This window comes from Argentina silus, assembly GCF_951799395.1.
Source record: "Argentina silus genome assembly, chromosome: 3".
NCBI lineage: Eukaryota > Metazoa > Chordata > Actinopteri > Argentiniformes > Argentinidae > Argentina > Argentina silus.
The window spans coordinates 17,531,349-17,558,893 of NC_139657.1; the positions used below are offsets into that span (position 1 = coordinate 17,531,349).

A 27,545-nucleotide genomic window follows, 5' to 3' on the forward strand; every position below is an offset into this window, starting at 1 on the left:
TGAGGCGGAAATGAAAGTTAACTAGCGATACCAGAGGATCACAGCTGAGAAAAGGTAGCTATGAGAAAATAAACAAAAGGGGTTATTATCATTGTCAAGCGATATAATGTGGTAGCACAAATGTCTATGATTGTACATGTAGTCTATGTAGTCCAGCTACGTTCATTTGGGAAGGTGTCTGTCAATATGTCCTTATCCTCCCAAAGCTGTTGTTAGCCAGTGCTAAGCTTAGCAGGCAGCAAAATACAGCATACCGTCTTCCGTGTTTGTGTTTTTATGACCAGCTTAGGGTATTTAAATATGGAAACAATACGTCTGTTAAAATATGCTGTGTATGGAGTCTACTCAATGTAAGTTTAGTTAGATGCCTAGCTGGGTATAATAAACCCGAATAGCGGTCTTTTAGTGCGCTGCGCTCATGAATGTTGATGGTCCTCGTCTCATCTCTTCTTTTGTTGATTGCCTACCTAGTTAAGTTAGCATCATGCTAACCATTAGCTTGCCATCGTTTAGTGATTCACAAGGCCACGATCCAAGTTATCTATTGTCAAATCCAGTAAACCATCCAACCTATAGCTATAGCGTTGATGTAGCTATTTGCTACACATGTCACGTTTATAAGGTCCAGGAGGATTATCCTGGCTAGCTACTACTGTGCTTGATGGAGAGGACTGGTAGTGTTGGACGTGATCACTGATAGGTAAACCTATCCGAAACTACTGGAGATACTTGGCGGGTACAGGCTTGTCTATTGTCTTATAGAGCAAGTTGAGACTGCTGCCAGTTGTCATTGTGCCAAGAAGCTGTTCTCAAGGTGAGAATGAAATGAGGCATCGTATATCTGGAGACTTGCCAATCAAAGTCTGTTGTAAGGATTCACCAACACTTATTAACTATTTCACAGAAAAAGGCACTGGGAAATATTCACTTGTAGTTGTGCAGGAAGTGATTTACTATGTCAGGTTAGTTAGCCTTTGTTACTGAGTGTGTGTGTCTGTCTGTCTGTCTGTCTGTCTGTCTGTCTGTCTGTCTGTCTGTCTGTCTGTCTGTCTGTATGTCTGTCTGTCTGTGTGTCTCAGGGCTGTGATGTCATGGCAGCTGCCAGTGTGACCAGACCTGGCTGTGTCCAGACCACAGATAAGTCCCAGCTGACCTTGAAAGGTAATAATCGCCCAACAGCTTCTAATGCCAATATTCCACTTTCCCCTCCATGTAACAAGTCCTACTCCTCGTCTTCTCTCTATCTGACATTCTCACAATTCTCATACTCACCAGCCCCACCATTTCATCCACAATGATGTTGAAGTTCTCCCTCTGCTTCCCTGGCTATTCTTCTCCTCTCTTTCTCTTTCTTGGTCCGAGAAATTCTCAAGCACCATTCTACCACCCGTCCCTCTTCCTCACCCGTCCTGTCAAAAGAGCAGATGAAACATGACGTTTGATTCAGTTTGACAGTTAAAAAGAAGCATAAGATTTCAGATCTGTCTTGATTCCTTCCTTGTGAATATAACAAAGGTACTTTTACACTCACTCATCACTACTCATAGATTCAGTCCACCGACAGACACTGAAGCCAGACAGTACTGAGACTTTGCTGGCCAAATGTATATTACAATGATATGGAAGAATCTGTATATTATGAATTGAAAAGGTGAATCAAGGGGGATATTACTGGACTGCTCCTAACATCACTAACCCTAACCCCAAACATCCACCTTGTTTTCCTTGTGTCAGCTAGAGGGCGATGTTTGCATTTCAGTGTTTGCTTCCCTTCCAGTACAGTTATATAAAGCTGCTGCCAGGGCTGTTACCAATGAATAGTTAATTCTAGGCTGGGATTTCTAGGTTGGAGATGGGCGTATTACTGTAATTCCCTCTATGGTTTATGATATGTCCATCAATAGTCTTATTGTTGTTTTTTCTCTGTTCTTGTCCCAGTGGTCTCAGCAAAGCCTCAGTCACCCAAACTGCCCAACCGCCATTCCAGACTCAGCTCTTTTGTGGAGGTGACAGCTGATGGCCTGTCAAGTGAAACCAAGAAAACAGGCAAACGCAGTGGACACCTTGAGCTACAGTGGAACGAGGACCTCACCCTGTGAGCCCCCCAATTCCTCTCAACCGTACTCACTGTGTATCTAACCCCTAAGAAGCTTTGAATGGTCTAGTTACTCGTTAGTGTGTGTGTGTGTGCTCGCGTTCAGGTGTTTGAGTGATCCAGGTTTAGCCTTTTTCTGACAACTCCTCAGTGCTGTTGAACCTCTTATTTGGGGCGGAAGGTCTCTGGTTCAATCCCCTCCTTGGGAGGGGGCCGGATGTGAGCTGGTGACTGGAGGGTTGCTGGCATCATATCTAAGGTATCCTACCACCACTGCCGTTGTGCCCTTGAGCAAGGCACTTAACCCCTAACGGCTCCAGGGGCGCCTGTCGGGGGCTGACCCTGTGCAATAGAGCCCAGAGCTGGGTTCTGCCTAACAGTGTGTTGTGCTGCTGTGCTGTGTGTGTGTGTGCTGTCTTGGAGGAAGGTGTGCAAAAAGATAATTTCCCTTCAGGGATCAATAAAAGTATCCATTATTATTATTATTATTATTTCTGATACCTAATGTGGTGTTGTTTCTCGTTTAGGAACGTAACGCCTCAGAGCCGCCTAGATCTGAAACTGTGGAGCTGCCACACCTTGAGGAAAGAGCTATTGGGTAGTGCCACCATCGACCTACTGGACACCCTGCGGACACATGATGGCAAGAGTAAGACCAGACTTGAAAGTGGATTTTACTGTTTTGTATGTCCACGGATAGTTTGCAGCTAGTGACTATATGGACTCCCAGTTATCTCAGAAACATTTGGAGTTACCCTCTGCTGAACTGAAAGATCAAGTTAACACTTGTGAAATGAACTCACTCAGCATGTTTTCTTTAACAAACATGTACAAAGAAGGGAGGTGACTTCGGTTCCTTTATGTCAATGACAGAGAACGCTACTCTTTTTATATTATCTCCTGTCAACTCAATTTTACTTATTTTTATTATTATTATTATTTATTATTATTATTATTATTTTTTTTTTACTTTTTCTACTTTTTCTCTCACTCTCTTTTCTCTCCTCCCTCTTTCCCTCCCTCCTTACCACACTCCCGCCTTCCTGTGCAGTGGAGAATCTGCAGCTCAGTCTGGTCTTGCAAACGGAGAACAAAGGTTCGGTTGTAGCAGGAGGCGAGCTCACCGTCTGTCTGGACGGCCTGGTTGTTGACCTGGGATCTCTGCCCAATGGCAGCACAGCAACAGACAGTGAGTGCCGCCTTACAACACACACACACACACACACACACACTAACACTTATAAAAAAGACGCAACACACAACTTTTTAATACAAACAAAGTCCTCCCTCATACACTTTCATTTTCTCTCTCTGGTTTCCAGTACATTCTGATAATGCCCCCACGCACACACACACACACACACAAACACACTACAGTTAGTAAAAATGTGTGTGGACTCATATTTGTGCCTTTACAGACTCCACCCAAGGTAAATGTTTGGGCCTTATTTGGAAAAAGCCAAATGGGATATACTTTCTGATCATGTGGAGGTGACTCTAATGTGATGGACTGTAGGAGTATTTTGGGAGGCACCTTGTTGCTTGTATGCAATGTACATGTAGTCGTTGACAGGTTCAATAGGGTCTTCCACAAGTTCAGAGGTGCCCCCTTTCAGTTATTGATATGTGGTAAGGCATGCTATTATTATTCAAACGTATTAAAACACTTGACCTTCTAGTTGAAATTGCATTCGATAGGAATGATGAAACAGTGACAGTTATAGTGTTGTTGCAAACAAATAAATACTTGACTGCATGTGTACAAAGGCCAGTGGAGAAAAGAAAATCCCAAACTCTCTCCAAATTTGTCCACAGTTTTTTTCCGTTTCCAAACAGTAAACAAAGATCGCTCTTTCCACTTGAGTTGGTGTTTTTAATGAATAACAACCCATTGAACTGAGTTATAGGGGCGGCAGGAGTTACCAGGTTCATGCATCTCTCATCTGTGTATGAAATAACACACAGGCCTTTTCATACAGTCACAGGGCCATAGTGTGTCCCTGTGAATGTACACAGCATAAGGCAAAGCAGGGTCGGGGCCCAGCATATGGTGTGTGTCCTTGTGTGTCCATGAAGGTGAATATTGTACTTTAAGCGATGAATAGGCCTCACAATCAGACTGCCCTACAGACCTGTGTAGTGTTCCATGAGCACTCTGTTTTACACATGCACACCCTCCCATCACATGCACACGCGCAGGAGTGCTTATGTGTAATTTGTTTCTCAGAATTGCGTAATTGAGTCTCGTTTCTCTCAGCTCTGCAGGACAATTGGCTCCTATGATCCAGGACGGGGGAGGGGGGGGTTTCCTCTCCCCACTAGCAGGGGTAGGGGCTAACTGTTGGCCTGTGGATGTGGGGGAGGGGGGGAGAGGTGTACATGAATATGGGCTTTCTGAGGCTTTAGTGGTGGTGTGTGTATGCGTGTGTGTGTGTGTGTTTTGGAGGGGGTTTAGTGAACAGAGGTCTTGAGTGTGCCCTCTGAGGGCAGGTTTTTGTGTGTGTGTGTGTGTGTGTGTGTGTGTAAGGTCTGGAGTGTGTGCTCTCTGGCAGGGAGGTGTATAAAGGTCTAAGTGTGCGTCCTTGTAGCAGGGGAAGGTGTGTTAAGGCTCTCTGTGTTCCCTCTGAAGGCAGCTCTGTTAGTTTAGTGTTTTTCCTCATTTCCCCTGGCAGTTTTTCTGACACACTGACACACACACACGCACACACACGCACATACACACTGCGACCATAAACAGGCCTTTGTGCTGCAGGTTGTGAAAAACAGATCCAGGCCAGACAGAACTCACCTCTACGTACATACAGGCCTACATGGACAAACACATGCTCCCTTATACATGTACACACACACACACTCTCTCTCTCTCTCTCTCATATACGGGTATACACATCACATAAAGTCAACAGACTACCGGTTATGTTCAGAATAATTGTTTAACTGTTAAACCATATGGAAACATTGCTCTTTTTGTGGGGTAAGCAGAGGGAGTAGATGCTGGCTGCAGATATAGTTCTCTTCAATAAGAGATTTTAGGGGAACACATGAAACGCAAGCCATTTTGGCTCAAGTCATTGCTCCTTTGACTTGAAAAGATTTGAACCCGACAGAGGCCTTTTTTAACTACTGCGACTATGTCTTCTCCGTCCTCGGAAAGTTAGCTAAGCCTTCCACAAACAAACACAGAGCCGTCTCATGTCCCTCAGGAGGTATACAGGGACAACAGCTAGACTACTATGTCATTGGACGATGATGTCTAGAGGCCAGTATGACACAATGGTTTGTCCTCAAGCAGAGTGTTTACTTAATGTCCATTTGACTCTCAAAAGAGGTCCTTTCATTGTGGGGGAAGCAGGAGTATTCCCTGGGCTCTGGGCAAGTCAGAGAGGCTTGTGTCTCTCAATGACTACCTGTTTACATAAGGCAGGAACGTAGTTATCTATAAACACATTGACTTTTTGAAGATGTCATGGTTCAGGAGTGTGTGTCAGACAGACAGACGGACTTATGACTGCTGTGCTCCACTGAGTGTGTGAGTGTGTGTGTGTGGGTGTGTGTGTTTTCTAATGAAAAGCATATTATATAGGGCTGTGGTTTTAGTCATGGGTGGGGAATGAGCATATAGTCACATACACACAGACCACATACTGTAGTCGGGAAAATGGTCTCTTAAACTGTAACAGTAGTTTTTATGCCTACATGGTTGCGTTCCGATTTCAGTGTTATTGATTGTCTTTGTAATGATTGGGTTATACAGTATGTGTGTGTTTCCTTATTGATCATCAGAAATTAAGTTTCTTGAACAGAATAACATGGTCCTCCAATGAGGGGGTGGACAAATATATATATATATATATATTTTTTATTTTTTTATTTTTTTATACTTTTTGTTTACAGTACTTATTGTATTGATTGTGTGTTTTTGTCCCGCTTGTTCTTACAGAGATGCTGCAGTCAGACAGACCAAACCTGCGCAGGACTCAGAGTGAGGAGACCCCTGCTACAGCCGGACCCCGTGGCAGGTGAGCACAAGACACACACTCATTCTCTCACTTACACACACACACACCTCTACAGAGGACATATGCACATATACGCTCACAAACTATTAGAATAGAATAGCTCTTTATTTGTCCATATGTTACAACATCAATTAGTCCTCTGCTTTGCTCTCAACCCCCCCAGACAACACACAATGGTTCACTTGATAGATTTATAGAGACTCTCTAGTTTCTCCACCCCTACCCTATCTTCACACACACACACACACACACACACACACACACACACACACACTCTTACTGAAACACAGATCTACTCCTCTGGGATGTAATAGTCAAAGCAGTGATACAACCCAGAGATGGCTTAATCAAGGGGACGATAAGTTACAGATAACAGGCAGGCAGACTGTGAGACCCCAGTCTGACTCACTACAATACCCTGATGTATGTGTGGTATTGTCTGGTATTTCCCTGAAAACACTGGGGGTTATTACTACCTCCTGTTAAGATGAAGCCGCAAGTCCACACATACATCAACGGCTCCAGCCATCTGTCCCTAAAGAGAGAAGGAATAGACAGAGGTGTAGAGAGAGGGAGAGACACAGACAGAAGAGTGGATAGATCTGTGCTGTGTTTTTTGGTGTTGCGTCTGCAGTCTCCCATGACGGGAAGCCTGTGCCCCCTTCCCCCCAAAAAACACACACACACACACACACATACACACATTCATGTTAACACATGCCAAGGGGGAAAAAGTGTCAGTGTGTTGTACTTAAAGCTTACGTATGTCCTCCTGCTGTGGCAAGGATGACTCTTTCGTTTTGTCCCTCTTTGTGTAAAGGCTGTTTGTTAAAAAAATAATGAACTTTCATACATTTTTTCTAATAAAGTTTCCATTGATAACTGTCCAAGTTTGTGCTCAGCATTCCGATGTCCGGGGGGTAAAAACCAACATGTTTTCATTGTATAAAAGTACTTGTAGGAAAGAAAAGCTATATTTAGCGTTAGGAAAATATGAGTATATTTTGAAAGAAAAAGGAGCTCACAGTGACACCTCTTTATGTGTTCATGTTAGAGCGTGTGTGTGCATTTATGCGTGTATGCATTTTTTTTTTTTATTATTATTATTATTTTTTACTATTTTCACTGTCCTCAAAGCAGCACCCTTGTATCACAGTCTACATTTCCAAGTGCAAAAATTCACAGAAACAAAATGTTAAATGCTTAGATTTAGAGATTGTAACCCCATCTCTCTCTCTCTACTCCTCCCCCCCCTCCTCTCAGGTCTCACAGACACTCTGCAGGGGGGTCTCAAGGCGGCTCCCCAGGGGGGTCGAGGGGGAGTTCCCTGACTAATGGAGAGTTGAGTGAGGAACCTGGGTCTGGGTCTGGGTCTGGGTCCTCTGCTCGTCACCGCTCGTCCAAGAACTCCCACAGCAGCCCTGCGAGTGCAGGTACAGTCAGAGCCATAGATACACAAGTCCGACAACTCTATTTGAGGTCTCGAATTTCCATGGGTACTAAGTGTTCAATGACAATGGCATTATAGGTAGAATACAAATGAGAATGTTATTGTCATGGAAGGTTTGGTGCCAAGCTGGAGGATAGCCAAGCAGCTTTTATCTCTGCCTCTGGGCACAGTCTGTCCTTATCCTCTGGAGGGAACCTTAAAGGGATGGTTCAGATCAAGCATCCACCATGACACGAGACAGGACGGTTTTAGAATGCAATTTTTGTTGCATCTGAAATGCATCTGAAGGTCTTCTTCTGTCTCCTCCAAGATTCAACATGTCAAATCTTAGCGAAAGACTAAGAGGATCGTTTTAAGGAGTTCTATTTTAAGTTAGCTGTTTATTACTAACTTGATAGCTAGCTGGTTGATGTTGACATGATGTTTCTTTGTGGAAATTTGCCCATTGTGATCTGAAATGCCTTGTTGTCTCAACTGTTAGGTCTGAGCTGGCCTTTAGACTGACATAAATCCTTTTCACTAGAATTGGAATAGTCCCATAAACCAGTTATAAACTCTTGCATACTGTCATAATAAAGATTTTTCCATGATAATCTGTGTGGACCAATCGATTCTCCCTTTCCCACCCTACACAGGTAAAGTAGAGCTGACAGCCAATGGGTTGGAGAATGGTCGTAGCAGCATTGCTCGTCACACCCCCCCACCCCTCTCCCCATCGGTGCGGCCCCCTGCAGCAGCCCCCAGCAGCAGCCCCTCTCCTGGGCCAGACAGCACAGCCCCACCACCTCCAGCAGACACAGCCCCCCCTGCAAACCCAGACCAGCCCTCCTCCGCCACCGAGCCCGTCCCTGAGTCACTACCCAACGGGTAAGAGAGAGAGAGAAAGAGAGAGAGAGAGAGAAATTGTGTGTGCGTGTGCATGACCACATCCCACCTGTCTCACCTCTCAGACATATGTAATGACTTAATTATTCTCTCTCTCTCTCTCTCTCTCTCTATGTAGCTGGGAGCAACGGGTCCTGCCCCATGGCAGGGTATACTACGTAGACCACAACACCAAGACCACCACCTGGGAGAGACCACTTCCACCTGGGTCAGTCTGCCATCCAGTCTATCCTCTACTGCATCCCCTCTTTCTCCCTCTGTTTTCTATCTAACAGGACCTGACAGGGCTCATGTGGTGAACTGGGCTTAGCAGTGAGTGTAGGCGCTCTGTGGGTATCATGATGACTAAATTAGCTGAATTTATAGGTGGTTCCGCCTTGGAGGTGGTTCAGAGACAAATCCTAAGTTAGGGTGGCCCGCCTAAGCCTGGTCTATGTATGGTAACCCTGGCCTGCAGTTAGAGGGGTGTGATGACCGTGTGCCAGCCCTGTGCACGATGGTAATGTCTCTGGAGCCCACACGTGAACATTCCCTGCATGTCTCAGAGTGAGAGGTTCCCAGCAGGGTGGGGTGTGAAGTGGGCCCACAGGGAGTGGCAGTCACAGCACTGTAAAGGTCCCTTCTAGGGGTCTGGACTGGTCTGTAGAGGTCCTTCCTGGGGATCTGGACTGGTCTCTAGAAGTCCCTCCTGGGGGTCTGGACTGGTCTGTAGAAGTCCCTCCTAGGCATCTGGACTGGTCTGTAGAGGTCCTTCCTGCGGGTCTGGATGTGGTCTGTAGAGGTCCTTCCTGGGGGTCTGTGGCTGAGTCTGGTCTATTTGCTCTGTGAGAAGCTGGCTTGGTTAAATTCAAGTTCACAATTAATGTTTATTAGCCAACTTTATTAGCCATTTATTGTCACTGTGTAATTGAATACATTGGAATTCTTAGTCACAAGCTCTCATTAAGACCCCACCCAAACTTAAACAGTTTTTTCAAAACCCCCAGGTCAGGGAGTTCCTTACAGTGTGTATATATATATATGTATATGTGTGTGTGTGTGTGCGTGCGTGTGTGTGCGTGCGTGCGCCATGTGTTTTAGTGTGTGTTTTATGTGTTCAGGCATACACACATAAGTGATCTCTCATCTGTGAATCACCACTAACTGATTGTTGTGTGTGTGGAAACACATAACAGCTCTCCCTCTTTTGTGGGGCACCAGAGCCAAGGCTTTTATTGCCATTTTATTTCGGTGATTATTTATTGATTTTTGCCAGCTACACTAGCTGTGTGTGTGTGTGTGGGGAGCCTTTTTGAGAGAAAGGTCACTCCCACCCCCATCTCACTTTTTCCACATCGAGGGAACGGGGAACCGGCCAGAGAACAAAAGGCCTTTCTTAGAGCGCTACAGACGTACGTGCGGCGCTGCGCTGAATGGGCCCATCTGAGGCTCAATTAGCGGCTAACGCTGGCTAGTGCTCCAGCTGCAGGGACTGGTGCTGCCTGCCTGCCTGCCTGGGCTGCGTGTCTGGACTGAGTTAGCATGGCACCGCTGCAGCAGAAGTGTTCAGATGAAAGGGGTGGTGTGCGTGCGTGTGTGTGTGTGTATGTTTGAGAGAGAGAGTAAGTAAGTAAGTGAGTGTTTGTGTTTTTGAGAGAGTGTGCGTGTGCGTGTGCGTGTGTGTGTGTGTGTGTGTGTGTGTGTGCGGATGCATAAATGGGCCTTTAGTTGTTCCCAAGCAGTGGAGGGTTTAACTGGAGCCATAGTAGTTCTCTATAGGGGACCTATTCTCTCAGGAATATCAACACTGCCGTGTGTGTGTGTCTGCCTGTGTGTGTGTGTGTGTGTGTGTGTGTGTGTGTCTGTGTGTCTGTGTGTCTGTGTGTCTGTGTCTGTTCGCATACGGAAGTCTTTGTTATTTTCTCTTCCAAATTCTGTTCTGGTTGAGTCAGTGATATGAGAATAGCAGCAGCCTCCCTCCACATATGAACACTGCTGCACCACACAGGGAATGGGCTCATGTGTTGTTGTACGTGTGTCTGCTCCTCTGTGGGATACTACATATCTGTGGCCTTGTCCAAAAACAACCCCCTAGCCCCAACTCCCTCGACACTTGTATAGATCAGAAAGGGTTGGATAAGCACAAAGGCCAAAGCTCTACCTATCCTTAGAGGGCACGGTGCTGTAGAGATACTACAATCTTGCTTATGTGTATCCAACTCTTTCACATCTACACAAGTGTCCATGATGGAGTAGGGGCTAGAGGTTGTTTCTGGAGAGAGCTCTTGTGTGTGCTTTCTGGCTTTTTTTAAGCCAGCGAGTCTGTCTGTCCATTATGATGATGACTGTATATTGCATCCATCTGTGTATCTGCGCATTTGTCACGTCTCACTTTGATCTCTCTCACCCTTCTCTCCCCCGTCTCCAGCTGGGAGAAGCGTGTGGACCAGCGCGGCAGGTTCTATTACGTGGACCACAACACCAGAACCACCACGTGGCAGAGGCCGACGGCAGAGTCTGTCAGGAACTATGAACAGTGGCAATCCCAGCGCAGCCAGCTACAGGGGGCCATGCACCAGTTCAGCCAGAGGTTCCTCTACCAGGTACTGATACAGCCTGTTGAACAATGGCTACTGTACGTCCCAAATGACACTCTATTACGAAGCACTACTTTTGACCAGAGCCATCCTATCCCCATTTAGGATACTACTTTTGACCAGAGCCATCCTATCCCCATTTAGGATACTACTTTTGACCAGAGCAACCCCTTATTCCCCTTGTTATGCACTTTTGATCACTGTTCTTCCAAATAGTTCCCTCTTTGGGGATAGTCTGTGGTTTAAGACTTGCCTTAGGTATTTTTTCTCTAAGCCTTCCACTCAGCAGAGTATTCTGGGTAAAATGCAAGGGTTCATGGGGGTTTCCGGGATAAGAATAATAAACCGTTGTGACATGGGCGTTCCATCACGCTACAGCGATTACTGAAACGACCGTGGACTCTATACGGTCCCATTAAATCGCTCCTGACTGCTCCCACCCCCTCGTCAACAACAGGCCCTGTTCTGAGCCTCTCTTCGAAATAACATCCACCTCCTCAAGGATGCTAACAATCGCTCCCTGAGAAAGCTGGATGGCAGGTCTGCAGCTGATAGTCTCGGCCTGTTTTGGAATGCCTCTTCTGCTGATAGCCGGGGTATTTTTAGTATTGGTGTGTGTGAAAGTGAGTGGAGCCAGGGGAAGTGACACACACTACCCCTGTGGCCTGGGGGGGAGCTGGCACACAGGGAGTTTGAAGTCACCACCCCCTTCCAGCACAGATAACAGCAACTTTAGTCCCTGTTTTTTGTACATTTAGCCCTGTTATATATATATATATATATATATATGGTGTGTGTGTGTGTGTGTGTGTGTGTGTGTGTGTGTGCGTGCATGCGTGCGTACCTACGTGCGCACCTACGTGCGCACATTTGCAATATCATGGTCCATTTACAGGAGGAGTGGCCCCTGACCTTGCTCATTGTCATGTGCTCGGGCGGAAATGTGGCACCTGACTGCAACATTCTGCTTGTGCACAGACATACACAATACACAACAAACACAATAAGTGTAGTGGGCAACACACACACACATACACACACACACACACACACACACACACACACACACACACACACACACATATAAATGTATCACACACTGTTTTTTTGTGTTAGTGTGCATTTGGCCAGTAATTGCAGCTCGTTAGGAACTCCAGAGAGAGCAGTCTCAGAGTCATTAACTTCTGCATCCGGCTCCCTCTCCCAAATCCCCCCCTTTTCTCCACCTCCTCTCCCCACATCCCCCCTTCTTCTCTACCTCCTCCCTCTTCCCTTTCCCTCTGTACATTCTCACTAGAACAAGGACACATACAGCCATACCACTAGAACTGGACCTGTGTCTCAACATGGCACTCCTGAAAATAATTGATATGTCTTCACCTTTCACATACATACGTATCACTTTGATAGATGATTCAGAGTTGTTGTGAGGTGATTAGGCGTGCTGTGTGAAAAGTGTTAACAAGGGTCATTAACTGCCTCCCCTGTAGTTTTTGGCCCCCTTAACAATGTTAATGATAATCTGTATAATTGTAAACGAAACTGAATCTTGTATCACAGACTCTGTGGGTCTATATTGGCTACTCTAGGTATCCAGATGGAGTTGATTTCTAGAACTATCTTTTTTCTTTGTCACCTCTATCAGGTCCAGAAGTGGGATAGAATGTGACTATTGCTGTGACTATTTAACTATAATCTCCTTTGTATTACTCAATATACACACATAGTGTTTTATTTCTCTACTTTTAGTTTATTATACCCATTATTGCCACCCCGCCTCCTCTCTCCTTCTCTCTCTTTCATTTTCTCTCTCTCTCAGCCTTGTTTTCTCTCTTTTCTTCTCTCTTTCTCTTTCCTGCTCTCTCTCTCTCACTCCCTCTTGGAACTGGTGAGGAACTGAATGGTCAGGGCAAAGGAGATGATGTCATATCTTTATTTCATTCTTTTTTTTTTTTTACCTTTTTTAGTCACAGAAACACAGAAGGGTGGGTCTCGTACAGTAGATTGGCTGTTGATCAAGTGACACACACACACACACACACACACACACACATACACACAAACTCACTCCCCTTTAACCCCATCTTGTGCCCACTCTTCCTTCCTTCCTTCTTCCCTTAGCGTAGTCATCATAACCATGTTATTCCTTCTGCTCCTCTCAGAGTTTCCACGAGGAATTCACATAAAGGGGCACAATGTGATTATTTTGGGGAAATGTTGTAACGTTACAGAGTAAAGGCGTATGTGGCATAACATTCAGTAAGACATCATGGTTGGTCTTCCTGAGGACCGCTGTGTTTCTTCCTACGATGAAATGGCCGACATTTTGTGGCTAGGACGATGCTTAGCTAGTCAGGCTACTTGTGACACGGTTCTCTCAAAGTGAATTGGTTTGGATTTTGTGCAACACTTTTTCACCCACAGCTCCAACTTTCATACTCACAAAACCAACATTGTGGGTACTAACTCTTCGCAAACATCTTTTAAAGTTACTTTTCCACTCAGGCTAATATATGTGTGTATTCACACACGCACATACACGCACGCAGGCCGCACGTGCACACGCACACTCAAAGAAAGAGATTCAAACATAAGCACATACACATCGAATGAGTATTTGCTATATACAAATTTTCCGTCCCACACACACACACACACACACGTTCTCTGTGTATGCACAGGCTGAGTAAACCACAGTGGTTCCAGGGCAGGGTGAATAAAGGTGCTTTTGTCAGGCGGGGGTGGGTAGTCTGGAACAGGCATGAATGTTCCTTCAGTTCGCTCAGACATCGCGCCTCCCTGCTTACTTTCACAGCACAGCTAGAAGAGGAGGAGGACCTCCCTCTCTCTCTCTCTCTCTCTCTCTCTCTCTCTGCCTGCATATGGGCGGGGTAGGGAGGGGTGCTGGGGGGCGGGGGAAGGTTGGGTGGGGGAGGCAGGAGACGGGGTGGGGCCTGGGGCCAGCCAGTGAGCTCATTGGAACAGCGTGTGTTTTTTTATCTCCTCCTGAGCGTGTAGTTTTTGGAAGGCATACGAGCTGCGTCTTAGAGCTTTCTGTCAGTCTCCTGTTCCAGCTGCACCAGAGCGGACCCCCCCCCTTCCCCCCCTTCAGCCTCCAGACATCTGGGGTGTACCCTCTTAGTTAGCATCAGCAGGACCCCTTAAAAAATACCCTCGACTTACCACACGCAGAACCCCACGCTACGCACACTGCTCCACCCGGCTCCATCCACCGCATCTGGGCTGTTCATCTGTGTGGTTTTTCGGTGGCGTTCTGAAGCGTTCGCCGCGTTTTTGCGTTAGTTAATTTTTTTTTGTCATCTTCTCCTTTTTCTGTCCGTTTGGCTTTCTGGGGTTGTTTTTTTCTTTTTTTTTCTTTTTGTTTTTTTTCTTTTTTTCCCCCTCCCCTCTTCACACCGAGCTGAGAGGAGAGCTGAGAGGAGAGCTGTGCGGATGGACGGAAGAATTTCACACCGCGCCGCTGTGAAGGGAGAGTGTGAGGAGGAGGAGAAGACAGAAAGAAGGAAAGAAAGGTGGAAGAAGGAGGAAGGAGAAGAAAGTGTCCTAACTGGATCCGTATTCTCTCTCTCTTTCTCCCTCAGTCCTCCGGCGCTCCTGTGGAAAATGACCCGCTGGGAGCTCTACCACCAGGCTGGGGTAAGTCCTCTACACACACACACACACACACACACACTCCTCTACACACCGGACCTCACCAGGGTCAAGTAAATTACTGAAAGTATTTGAGGTCTGCTCCATGGTGTTTGGAGGAAGCACTTTTGTGACTATTCTATTGGTCCCATTGGAACAAGCAAACTAAATCGAGTGCTGCTAAAGTATTTGCCCCATCCGAGTGACCCAGGTTTGCTCCACACACACCTACACTTTGGGGGGCCAATCTTACCTGCAGAGGGCAGGTGTGTGTGGAAGCAGCACCACACCTGATTGCACTTTCTCCACTCATAGTCTTCAATCAATACTATCATTAATTGAGTTAGGCGTGTTACTGCTTGGTTACAACGAAAGCTTGCAGGCACACCGGCCCTCTGCAGGCAAGAAGCCCACCCTTGATCATCACTCACTACCATACACACTCAGACCAGGGTAGTGGTCAGTTGCTTCCAGTCATCCCATTGTGTTACACCAGTGGCTCTACTGGGAACCATCGGGAACTGTTATAAAATCGACCAGATTCTGGCACTAGCTGTTTGTCCCTGTGGTTTCTGAATCTCAGTCATGCCTTTCAATGGTGTGTGTGTGTGTGTGTGTGTGTGTGTGTGTGTGTGTGTGTGTGTGTGTGTGTGTGTGTGTGTGTGTGTGTGTGTGTGTGTGTGTGTGTGTGTGTGTGTGTGTGTGTGTGTGTGTGTGTGTGTGTGTATGTACTCGCACACACCTCTGCTGGCACATTGTCTTGGCTACAATGAAACAATATCATACTCAAGATCCCCTTATTTTTATATCCAGAAACATCCCCTCTCTCTTCACAGCAAGCTATCAGATCTTTCAGCCGACATCAAAGAGAGATGAAAATTGCACAAATCTCCATTTGATTCAAATATTTCTCTCATCCTTTTTCCTGTGGTTGGTTAGTTGTCGGCTCAAGTTATTGGTAGTAGCTAGTTTTTTTTTTTCCCCTGTGTTTTGGTCTACGACTAACATTATGAATGTGTACATTGTACTCACACAGTCAAGCACTAAAGTAAACTGAGATGTGCACATGACCTCCAACATATGCCCCAACCACAGGATTATACACTGCTTTCCCACAAACTCAGCTCACATCCTGTCCACCTCACATTTTCACATACTTATCACTCATACATACGCTCACCAATGCACACTCATATTCTGGAACCATGATGTGTTTTCAATATGTTGCGGTATCTCAAGCAAAAGCCTCAATTATATAGAAAGTCGACTTGAATTTTCTTTTTCATGTATTTCTGTTTCATCTGTGGTCACTTTCTTTTCTTTGTGGGGAGCAGAAGAGGGGATGGGAGAGAAAGAAACTCTTTACAAGAGGAAAAAATGGTCGAAAGATTTGAGCAAGCGCGGGAACAGTAGGAGGGGTGTTGGGGGGGGGGGGGGGGGGGGGGGGGGTTAGCAAGCAGGGTAAATAAGAATTGCAATGTGAGGGCTACTGTTTCTGTTCCCTCCACACACGTCTGTTAATGAGAACAAGATGTCAGAGAGAGGAGGGGGGGGTTGGAGAGAGGAGGGAGGCAGTGGGGGGCACCAACTATGGTCAGGAAAGCAGTGGGTCAGGACTAGAACTAGAACACACAGATTTCTAGATACCAACACACACAGATACACACATTCATCATGGGGGAAGTTCACATGGGCACCGCTTTATTTTTTGTATTTATTTGACATATTGTACTTCTGCTAGAAATTGAAATGAGTCAGCAAATAGTTTTTCTCCTTCCCTCACACTCCATCTCACACACAGTTTAACTTGTGGCCTTTACACCTCAGTCACGTTCTCTCTCCGAGCCCCCCTCCACCTCCCCCACCCACCCAGTCCACCCCCACCTTTCTTAAACCTCAAACACAGTCTCCTACCCCCCCGCCTTCCCCCTGCCCCCAGCCCCAGTTCAGAGCGGCTGAAGTGGATTGTAGAAAGGTATTTTGGAACAAGCCGGAGCGAAATGCCACACTGACGCGTTAGTTTTCTATCAGCTTTGTGAGATTCAGCCATCCCCTTTATCTCCTCTGCGCCTCTCTTATTCTCCCTGGCTGTGCAATACAAGTCCTACTACTGCGGTTGACATTCACACCAAATACCTTCACACAGATCATCATCCGTAATACAATAACAGTAACGCTACAGATGAATCAACTGTTGTTAACTGTCGTCCCTTCTCCTCTCTCCGTCCTTAGAGAAACGCCAGGACAACGGCAGGGTGTACTTTGTCAACCACAACACACGGACCACACAATGGGAGGACCCACGAACCCAAGGGTAAGCCCATCTTGCTTAGCTCCACTACGTGAGTGTGTCCACGGCTTGTGTGTGCGTGTGCGTGTGTGTACGTACGTACGTACGTACGTGTTTATGTTTGTACACACGGGTATATCAGAGAAAGTGTGTCACCATACGCTGTCACCAATATGTCACTGATTTCAGTGATGTTTCAACTAGTGTCCCACAACAGGATAGGGAGAGGTAACTGTAGGGCCCAGCTCTTCTGAGCAGCACACCCAGCTCTCACCCATCACAGGAGCAAGTCAAGATTTCCTATATGAATCTATGTCATTCAGAGTGTTATGTAGCTATGGCTCTGTTCACTGTATTCTAGTGTCACTACAGCAGTAGCCGTGGCTCTACCCGTTTGTATGTGGTGTGGAGGGTTGGGGTTTTGGGGAGACGACTGGGCATGTGTGGGTTTATTCATCCATCAACTAGTTAACTCACTTCCCCAGGGAAGCTGCGTTACTCTTTTATGAATTATTTTCATTCTTTTCACTCATATTTATTGTGATCTTCCTGTTCACCAGATATGAACTAAATCGATCTAGACCACTGAATCTATTCAAACAAGCCCATACCCAAGTAAATAGCGTTTTTTTTTTTCCTGTTTTGCTATTTGCAGACTCGGATCAGATGCATCATCAGTGAGGTCACAGGTTCTAGAATCTAGTCCCAGTCAGGGAGAGCTGGTAGTCGGCAGACCTTGGTCCAAATAGTATTTTTCTCCAAATACTTCAGGTGCGCTTGATATAGGTTGCTGGATGGCCGGGATCTGCACTTATAGTTCTGTTCCATGTGTTCCATTGGGGTGGACCAGCTAAATCAAGCGCACTTCATGTATTTGAAAAAACCCCAACTCAAATACTACTTTAACCCAGGTCTGTCAGTGGAACAGGCACAGGGCTAGACCTAGAGCCAGGACCAGGCCCGGGGCAGGGGGGACACGTGTGCCTAGTATGGGGACGACGAGCCTCCCTCCAGTGGGGGTTCTGCTCACTGCCCTCTCCCTCTTGCAGGATGATCCAGGAGCCCCCCCTGCCCCCTGGCTGGGAAATGAAGTACACCGCAGAGGGAGTCCGATATTTTGTGGATCACACCGCTCGCAACACCACCTTTAAGGACCCGCGTCCCGGGTTTGAGGCAGGGTAAATATTATCAAATAGCGCCCCTCTTGACGTTCCTGATTAGCTTGATGAAGTCACCATACGGATCATTTCTGTCAGGGCTGGTATATTAGGAAATATATATGATATATGTATATATATATATATTAAGGATTTTCTCTCATCATAGTCTGCTTTTATCAGTTTTGATTTCTTTCCTTTGTCATCTTTCTGTTTCTTTGAACCAGCCGCAACTTCTGTTGACTATTTTCAGGGGCGGTATATAGATTTAGATGAAAGAAAGGGGATTTGCCTTTATTTTCTAATATTTTAGAAAAAACTGTCTGAAAAATGCACAGATGTTGGCAAATAGATTCACAGCGTGTGTGTGTGTGTTTGTGTGTGTGTGTGTGTGTGTGTGTGTGTGTGTGTTGAGAGAGAGAGTGAGTATGTTCATGCTGATGCTTGAACATATGAAGGTCTTCATGTTGTATTTTTAGGCGAGTGGTCATAGAGGGTTCTTAAACTGTCTTAAATGTTTTACATTCGATACTGCTGCAGTCCATATCTGTAGCCAGAGTGTTGCCTCTGCGGTCTCAACTTCCTAACCAAAACCAAGATGTGCCTGGCACACATTCAACACAGAGAATAAAAGAGTATTAGAGGCTCTCTCTCCCCCTCTCTCTCCCTCTTCCTCTTCCTCTCCCTCTCCCTCTCTCTGTCTCTGACCCTGTCGGTTTCTCCTCTGCTGACAAGGCACATATCCAGTCTGTCTGTAGCCCCGTGGTGGAGCTTGTACTAACACAGCTGCACACCCAGGCTTAAACTACCTCCATCTCTGGGCTTAACCCAGTTCTTTAACTCCTGCTGCCCGGCACATCTCTCCACCTCCTTACAATACTGCCCAAGCCCTAGTCCTCACTGCTCAGCTCCGCACTAGGGCTCAACTCTGCAGCTGGGCTCATTTTCATGCCTCTGAAGTATTAAGGAAAGGGACAGGCAGCCATTTTTGGCATGATTACCAAGCTATATCTGCCCGGCCCCTATTTTTCCTTACATGTCTGATTTAGAAACCTGGGTTGGGGATTTCTTAAAAAGGGTCTCTCTTAACTGTATTTCTGTGCAGGTCACGGCAGGGCGGTTCTCCTGGGGCCTACGATCGCAGCTTCAGATGGAAATACCACCAGTTCCGCTTCCTGTGCCATGTAAGTCCTCGGACACACACACACACACACACACACACACACACACACACACACACATCCATCCACTTTTGTCTCCTAGACGTCTGGGGTGAAAAGCTCTTGCCTTACACCCAAGCTCTGCCTTGCATCTCCTCTCCTACAGTATACAGGACATACTCTATAGATCTTGCTGCCTTGTCATTTAGCTCTAATTAAATGGATGTTTTCTACACTTCTCTCTGCATCTCCAGTCCAACGCCCTGCCCAGCCATGTGAAGATTTCTGTGTCCAGGCAGACTCTGTTTGAAGACTCCTTCCAGCAGGTAAGGCTAACCTGGAGATACTTTCTCTATCTTGTCCTTAAATGACTAGTATGTAGATTTGAGCGTTAAAATTGTGCTAAATGGCCCTGATAAATCGGTAGCAATCAAGGAATGAGATCACATGATATGATAAGAATTTTCAGTAAACAATGCTCAAAACTTTTTTCAGACTTTCAGTGTGGCCAAAGTGCAAAACTACATGCTCCACCTTTTAATGTCAAGTGATGAAGCATGTAGATTTGTTGATATTGTTTGTTTATTGACTTACTTATGTTCATATTTTATAGACATTCTTCAAGATATTCAAACATGAACAAACAGAACTGCCTATACATGTTTATAGGATAGTTACTGTAGGTGATGTGTGGTGGTGTTGTTGTTTTGGTCCAGATCATGAATGTGAAACCGTACGACCTGCGTAGAAGACTGTACATCATCATGAGAGGAGAGGAAGGTCTGGATTACGGAGGCATCGCTAGGTGAGACGGCCGACTACCACCTGCCACAGCTGGTCTACTGTACCTCCTAATACTGTTGTCTTCCTTTTCCTCCCTTCCCGTAGAAGTACTCTTGTTTACCCTGTTGCTCACTTGTATGTATCCATTGCCAATCATTCATGTCTCTCACAGCCCCTGTCTCCTGCACTGTTACCTGTGTCTGTGTGTGCCACGGTGTTCCGGATGTGTTTCCGTGTGTGTGTGTGTGTGTGTGTGTGTGTGTGTATTGTTTTTTTCAGGGGTGTGTGTCCGTTGTGTGTTTTGTTGGTTTGAGTACTGGTGGTGGTGACGGTGTGTCCAGCTCTCGTGGTGTCAGCGGTGGGATCCTGGGCTCTGTTCCCCCCTGTTCCTGTTCCTCCTCCCCCTCCTCCTCCTCCTCTCTGTGTTTGCGTGTGTCTTTGTCTCCGGTGTCACGTCAGTGGTTTTACCCTATGGTAGGTTACGTCATGCTGTTCTACCACAGGGTAGAACCACGGACGGGATGCCTGGGGGTGTCTGCTCCTCCGCGCTGCCCCGGGCCGGCCGGTACCGGACGACCCCCGGGAAGGGCAGAGACTTGTTGGTGGCCGGGGCTTCATTCTCTACATGCATTCCATTTTCCACATTGTGCCGTACTGTGTGTCTTTGTAGTGCAGTGTAATGTGTGTGTGTGTGTGCGTGTGCTTGTGTGTGTGAATATGTACTATATGTAGTGCAGTGTGTTTTGTGTGTCCTGAATATGTATCACAAATACCTTCTTATCTTCAAAGAGACAAATCTAACCATACATACCATCTAATCTCTGTTGTAACTGCCATTCCATGAACCTCCATATCGTGGTAATTTTAGGTCATTCATCACTAATGATTGTAAGGTTATTAGATGCAGAATTGTGTTGTTTTGCTTTTGTTTCCAAGTGTAATTTGTGTGTGCGGTGGCAGATACTTGGTCCCATTTTGACAGTGTATGAAAGCAGTGTATTCATAATGATATAGTCTATTTGGTAATGCTGTGTACTGTCGCTTGTTTGCGCTGTTAAAATGGCACTGAATGTTTGCTGTTGTCATCCTATGTTGTACAATAGAATGGTCTAGTGTGTGATAAGTTATTTATGCTGGTCTTTATTTGTGATTGATCCTCATAATTCCTATGTTGTTTCCCTAACATAATCATGTGACTGTCTTTCTGGTTTATGTAATGATAATAGCCTGTAGCGTCCTCATAAAAGTTCACTCTGTTCTCAAATCAACAAAGGAGAGCCTTCTATACTCACTTACACACAGCCAGTATGGTTAGGGTTAGGGTTAGATTGCCTGTAGATGGCCTGTACATTCCCTCCATATTAATCTCGTTCCCGGACACTTCCGCCCCATATATGCTCGGAAGGTCTGGTGGATGCATCAAACTTGGCCTTCATTTACCCAATACAAAGATCTGAAAAAAATTCCAGACGCATTGCCATTGGCTTTACCTTACATAATTCGCGAAAGTCAAATCATATTTTTTATTTTACTCAGTAAAATCACTCCCATCAAGGCCAGGTTTGAGTCGTTATTCCAGCCTTATGCGTGCATTAACCTGGGGAAGAGATTACCTCCTAGATCCATCTAGATCCATACTCCATATCGATCCATATCCATATACGTGCTCTGTCCTTTTGGTATAGATTAGCAGTGCCTGACATGCCATGTCCCTATGAGTAATTCCTGATATTATAGATGAGTGATGTCTGATATTATATTATAGATTAGTAATGCCTGGTGTCCCCTTTCATCCAGGGAGTGGTTCTTCCTGCTGTCCCACGAGGTGCTGAACCCCATGTACTGCCTGTTTGAGTACGCTGGGAAGAACAACTACTGTCTGCAGATCAACCCCGCCTCCTCCATCAACCCAGACCACCTCACATACTTCCGCTTCATTGGACGCTTCATCGCCATGGTGAGCAACGCCTGAGACTTGACAACTTCAGGGGTCTTTGAGACGGAGAACTCATTGAACACACACACACACACACACACTGTAGGCATCGGCTATCTTTTCTCACAATATGGGATTGACTGTAAATGTCTGGTGGGAGTTAGTGAATCTGCATTGTAAACTGGAAACTCATTTGTCGACCACCAATGTGTAGCGCGTAATATGTTTTAGGAATAAGAGAGATGAATGCAGTTTGTGTCTATGTGGTTGCATCTATAAGTGTTTTTTTGTGATGTGTGTCCCTGACCAAGTGAATACATCTCTTTATACTGTATTAAGAGAACCCTCCCCTCCCCCACCTCCCTTCTGGCCAAGCCCAATTCTCTCTGGGACAATATCCAGAAGCTACAGGCCCCAAAACCAACACCCCCCCCCCCACCCCCTCCTCCCCCATCAACCTCCTCCCCCCTCCCTCAGAACATGACCTCACTGCCGCACCCAGCCCACACCCGCCAACATGGGCCTATATTTAGTTTGAAAACACACTTCTCACAAACACCCCTTATAAAGATGCTTGTCTCTCCCCACTCTCTACCACCCCATGTCTTTGCTCGCTCTCTCTCTCTCTCTCTCTCTCTCTCTCTCTCTCTCTCTCTTTTCTGTCTGTTCTGTGCTTTTCCTTCTCTTTCATTAACTTCTATCTCCTCCCTCTCTCCACTTCCTTTCTCTCTCTTTCTCCCCGTCCCTCCCTCCCTCCCTCCCTCCTTCATCTCACTCCTCCCTCCTCTGTGTGTTTGTGTCATGTCCGGTTGCTGTAAGTAGTGAGTGCTGGTCCTGACTAGGCAAGGCAGACTGAAGTGAACAGACAGTGAGTCACTCAGTGGAGAGTGTCTCTGTCTGTGTTGTTCTTGGATAGCTACATACACTCGGCCCTCTGTGGTATTAACATTTAAACAGTCTGCTTCTTCCACCGCAGCGGTAGCCACGGACTGAATAAATCTGCTGTTCTATATACTGTGTGTGTGTGTGCGTGTGTGTGTGTGTGTGCGTGTGTTGTCTCTTGGTATTCAGTACTTATCCTAAGCACCCTCTCCCTCTAGGCCCTGTACCATGGGAAGTTCATTGATACAGGCTTCACTCTGCCCTTCTACAAACGAATGCTGAACAAGAAGCCCACTCTGAAGGACCTGGAGTCCATCGACCCAGAGTTTTACAACTCCATCATGTGGGTTAAGTAAGTACAGCCTGACCCCTTCTCTATCTAGTGTGTCCAGGTTGGAATCTGAACATCCATGTGGGTGCAAAACAGCTGGCTCGGTGAATGAACGAATGAATACATGCGGGATGTCATACCCTTGTGGGACGTCATTCCCTTGTGGGACGTCATACCCTTGCTACAGTATCGTTTGGGTCCTTTGCACTATAATGTTTTACTGTGGCTCTAAATGAATTATTCAATGTACTCTGTGTGTGTGTGTTCGTCCCAAAGAGAGAACAGTCTAGAGGAGTGTGGGGTGGAGCTGTACTTTGCTCAGGACATGGAGATTCTGGGGAAGGTGTCCACACACCAGCTGAAGGATAATGGAGAAAACGAGCTGGTTACCCAGGACAACAAGGAGGAGTACATCAGGTCAGACCTCCCTAACTCGACTGTAATCCTTGTCTGTCTGTCACCATTAACATTTCCATGGTTTCACGACTTTCATATCAATTAATGTCCGCCGTTGCAAAACGCCTGTTCACACTCCTGTCTCTTCTCCTCAGTCTGCTGACGGACTGGCGGTTCACTCGTGGTGTTGAGGAGCAGACCAAGGCCTTCCTGGATGGGTTCAACGAGGTGGTCCCTCTGGAGTGGCTGCGCTACTTTGATGAGAAGGAGCTGGAGGTGAGGACAAAGGCTGGGAGGCGGGACCGGAAGTAGGCCGGGTGGAATGAGGAGCCATGTGGTTGGATGGAGCTTTCTGGGACTTAGTTGATAACGTTTTCATTGGTCAAGATGACTGTTATTTTATTTTCTCTTCCCCTCTGAGTGAATGGCATAATCTTGTCCTCTCCCCCTACCCTGAACATTGTTGAATGGTATGGTCATGTTCTCTCCTCCCCTCCGGCTGTGATTGAAGGGTATGTTCTTGTTGTGTTGTCTCCTCTAGTTGATGCTGTGTGGCATGCAGGAGATCGACCTGAGTGACTGGCAGAAGAACACCATCTATCGGCATTACACCAAGAACAGCAAGCAGATCCACTGGTTCTGGCAGGTACGTACAGAGGTCTCTCTTCACAACACTGTGCGTGCGTGCGTGAGCATGCGTTTGCACGTGTATGGGCACGCTCACATCACCTATAACTCTTTGTGGTGTATTACATGCAGGTTGTCAAGGAGATGGACAATGAGAAGAGGATCCGCCTACTACAATTTGTCACGGGAACATGTCGTCTTCCGGTTGGGGGCTTTGCTGAACTCATAGGTACAGTCGTCCTCTCCTTTCTACTCTGCATTCTCCTCTCCTCTCGCTTCCCCTCTCCCTTTGTCATTGCTGCAAAAGACAATATGTTCTCTGCCAGTCTCCTTTATTGTCAAAGTATCTTTAGACCAGAGAGTAATTGACCTAGTGTTGAACATGTCCTCTCTTTCCTCTAGGGAGTAACGGACCACAGAAATTCTGTATAGACAAGGTGGGGAAGGAGACTTGGCTTCCAAGAAGCCACACCTGGTGAGACTGACATTTTCTTCCATTCCAATGTAAATGTATTTTATGTCCATGTAAAACCTTGCGTCAAAACAGCATTTATTTTACTATACTTACTATATTACTGACATCACAGCCGGCAAGGTAAATCAAGCGCACTGAGGTGATTTATGCATGTTCCACCAAACTATGCCTCACCCCTATATGTTCTTCGTCTCTCTCTCTCTGTCCTGCAGCTTCAATCGTCTGGACCTGCCTCCTTACAGGAGTCTGGAGCAGCTGAGAGAGAAGCTTATGTTTGCCATTGAAGAGACGGAGGGATTTGGGCAGGAATGAGGGAGAGGAAGTCTTATTGGGAGTGAGGGAAGGTGGATAGAGAAGGAGGAGTCATTCATTCAAATAGTTGTTTTTTTTTGTTAATCACAGGGATATGAACTCTCCTGATCATCTGAACATCTAACCTCTCACTTCAGGATCATGTATGGTTGGGACTGGGAGACCCACTCTAGGTCCTCACTCTAGGCCAGGGATATCGTGCAGTTATTTTGTTCCAGCCCAGCACTGACACACCTGATTCATGTAAAGGAGGTCCAGAATGAAAGTGAAAACCATGTTTGATTGATTGTTTAAAACCTGTGTGTTAGTGCGGGGCTGGAGTGCACCCAAGTAGCTCTTCAGAACGTTGAAGTTGGAGACCCCTGCATTAGACAGTGGAAGAGGCTAAGGAGTATAAGAGAAAACCAGGGTCAGAGAAGAGAACAGGGAAGGTGTGTCTGTCTGTCTGTCTGTTGGTCTGTCCGTGTGCAAGAGAGCCTGTGTGTTAGAGAGCATGGTCCAAACAGAGAAGTGTTATATTGTATATGACCAGAAACCCCCTCTGCCGCCCTATGACCCCCATCCACTAGAGATCTAGAAGACTCACCAAAAACATAAAAACAGGACGTTGGATGTCTACAGATAATTATAATATCAACTGCAAATCGCAATGACAGCACAGCTACAGCAAATATATCATATCTATCAAAGAGAAAATGAACATTTAAAATTGAGATGGAGAGAGTGTGTATTTGTGTGTGTGAGTGCGTGCTTGCTTGTGTTTGCGTGAGTGTGTGTATGTGCGTGCTTGCGTGAGTGTGTGCATAAGTGCTTGTATGTGAGAGAGAGCAAAAGAAGTTAGAAATAGTCACCTCTGTTAACAGGATAGGATGAAGAGATGTGATTTGATTTATTTTCTGTTAATTGTGAAATTCTGCGTTTTTTTTCTGTACATAGCGAAAATAAATTAGACTCAAATCTTGATGAAAGACTGTGTGCATTAATTGTGATTATACTAGAGAGCATTGTTGCCATTTGGAGAATAAAAATCCCCATAAATATGGTTTTAGTTAAAAGAACGCATCAATTTGGTACCATGCTGTTAGTCTCTGAGAGAGACACTGACCCTTTTAAACTGCTGGCACAGTTGTTATTAGGGCTAAGAAGACAGACAGACAGACAATGTTTTTGCAATTATTTAATATACAATATATAATGAGAATGAGATACATTTAATTGGAAGCATTTCATGAAGTTGCCATTCAGTCCAGTCATTGACAGTTGCATACACTAGATACATCTCAACATATGTTTTAACACTAAAAAGGGCTGACAATACCTATTTACACAATGTCTTCATAAAAAAAATAATGTCCAAATAAAGAATAATAGTGAAGTGAACAAAGTAAATTCCCTTAATATGAACTGCAACACGAGCCTGACCTGCATTACAACTGTGCTATGTACTATGCATTCAGCTGCCATTGTAAATGGACACTGTTTGGACCTGTCATGAGAACGGCCACAGTCTCCCTGGAAGATCCTGAAAGCCTCAGTCCTGTAGGTGTTTCATTTACAGTGTGAACTCAGGTAAGGTGAGAACCTGGAGCCTACCATAGTCAGCTGTGTTCCGCTCCTTCCACCCAAGGAGAAGGAGGATGTCTGTCCATAGGGGAGTAGGAAACACAGCAGTTCACTCGCGGCTAGGGACACTCACCCGCCCTACTGAGATGGTCGTGGAGTTGGGAGTCCACCACCACACCTGTGACAAATAGACTACTCGGGAAAGTAACCTGCAATATTGATAAATAAGTGAATACATAAATAATTTTACACATAAATAAATGGGTGAAAAAATATGAAGGTGTGTTTTTTTGTCTATTCATTTGTGTCTACTAATCCATATGTATTTAATTGTTTCTTAATTTATTTCTTCATTAATGTACACCTTCATCTATTTAATTAATGTATTAATTATTATCAGTGGGTGTCTAACACACCATTGGCTGATCAATGTCACAGTGTAGTGCTCGATTACATTCGCCTTGTTCTGTTCACTCTGAAGGCACTGTAATAGAAGTCTGTGGGCTTGTTTGACTTCAAAATTTAACCTGACTAGAATTCAGGCGAAGGGGCGCAGGAGGTAAAAAGTGCTGTCGAAAATTGTAATACAAGTCCATCCAAGGTAGTGCATTCTGTCAGCACTTTTGGATGGGTGCGCCGTCAGACTCTCTATTTAAATGGGGAGCTTGTTTGACTTCAAAATTGAACCCGACTAGAATTAAGGCAGGGGGCAGTGTATCTGTGTAGCCTCAGTTGGACAATGAAGTGCAATTCTGACTGCATGGCTTGAAAACAGGGCAGTGACAACATGACTGCTATTGAAATCTTCAATAAAACATCCTATGAATTATCTTTGAATAATCACTACAAACACAACCATCAACTGAACATAATATGTTTAATCAATCGATCTCTCAAATACCATAATGATTTCTATCCTACCAGTCTACACATCGCAGCATATAGGGCTTTTCTTGA

General features: G+C 45.7%; 1 protein-coding gene across 2 annotated transcripts; it reads left to right on the forward strand.

Moving 5' to 3' along the window:
• wwp2 (WW domain containing E3 ubiquitin protein ligase 2) lies at positions 1-25,986 on the forward strand. 2 transcript variants are annotated; one of them, XM_083666846.1, is made up of 24 exons: positions 1-54; positions 1,080-1,161; positions 1,939-2,095; positions 2,623-2,744; positions 3,147-3,284; positions 6,036-6,114; positions 7,378-7,547; positions 8,200-8,431; positions 8,568-8,657; positions 10,857-11,031; positions 14,628-14,682; positions 16,909-16,990; positions 18,016-18,144; positions 19,229-19,307; positions 19,538-19,609; positions 20,000-20,088; positions 21,864-22,023; positions 23,103-23,236; positions 23,492-23,632; positions 23,767-23,887; positions 24,153-24,257; positions 24,371-24,467; positions 24,641-24,713; positions 24,926-25,986. In XM_083666846.1, the coding sequence occupies exons 2-24, from the start codon at positions 1,092-1,094 to the stop codon at positions 25,023-25,025; spliced, it is 2,670 nt and encodes an 889-aa protein (XP_083522972.1). In that variant the 5' UTR covers positions 1-54; positions 1,080-1,091; the 3' UTR covers positions 25,026-25,986. The 2 variants fall into 2 exon arrangements, with proteins under 2 accessions (XP_083522972.1, XP_083522973.1); XM_083666847.1 differs by lacking the exon at positions 18,016-18,144.
• The last annotated feature ends 1,559 nt before the right edge of the window (positions 25,987-27,545 follow it).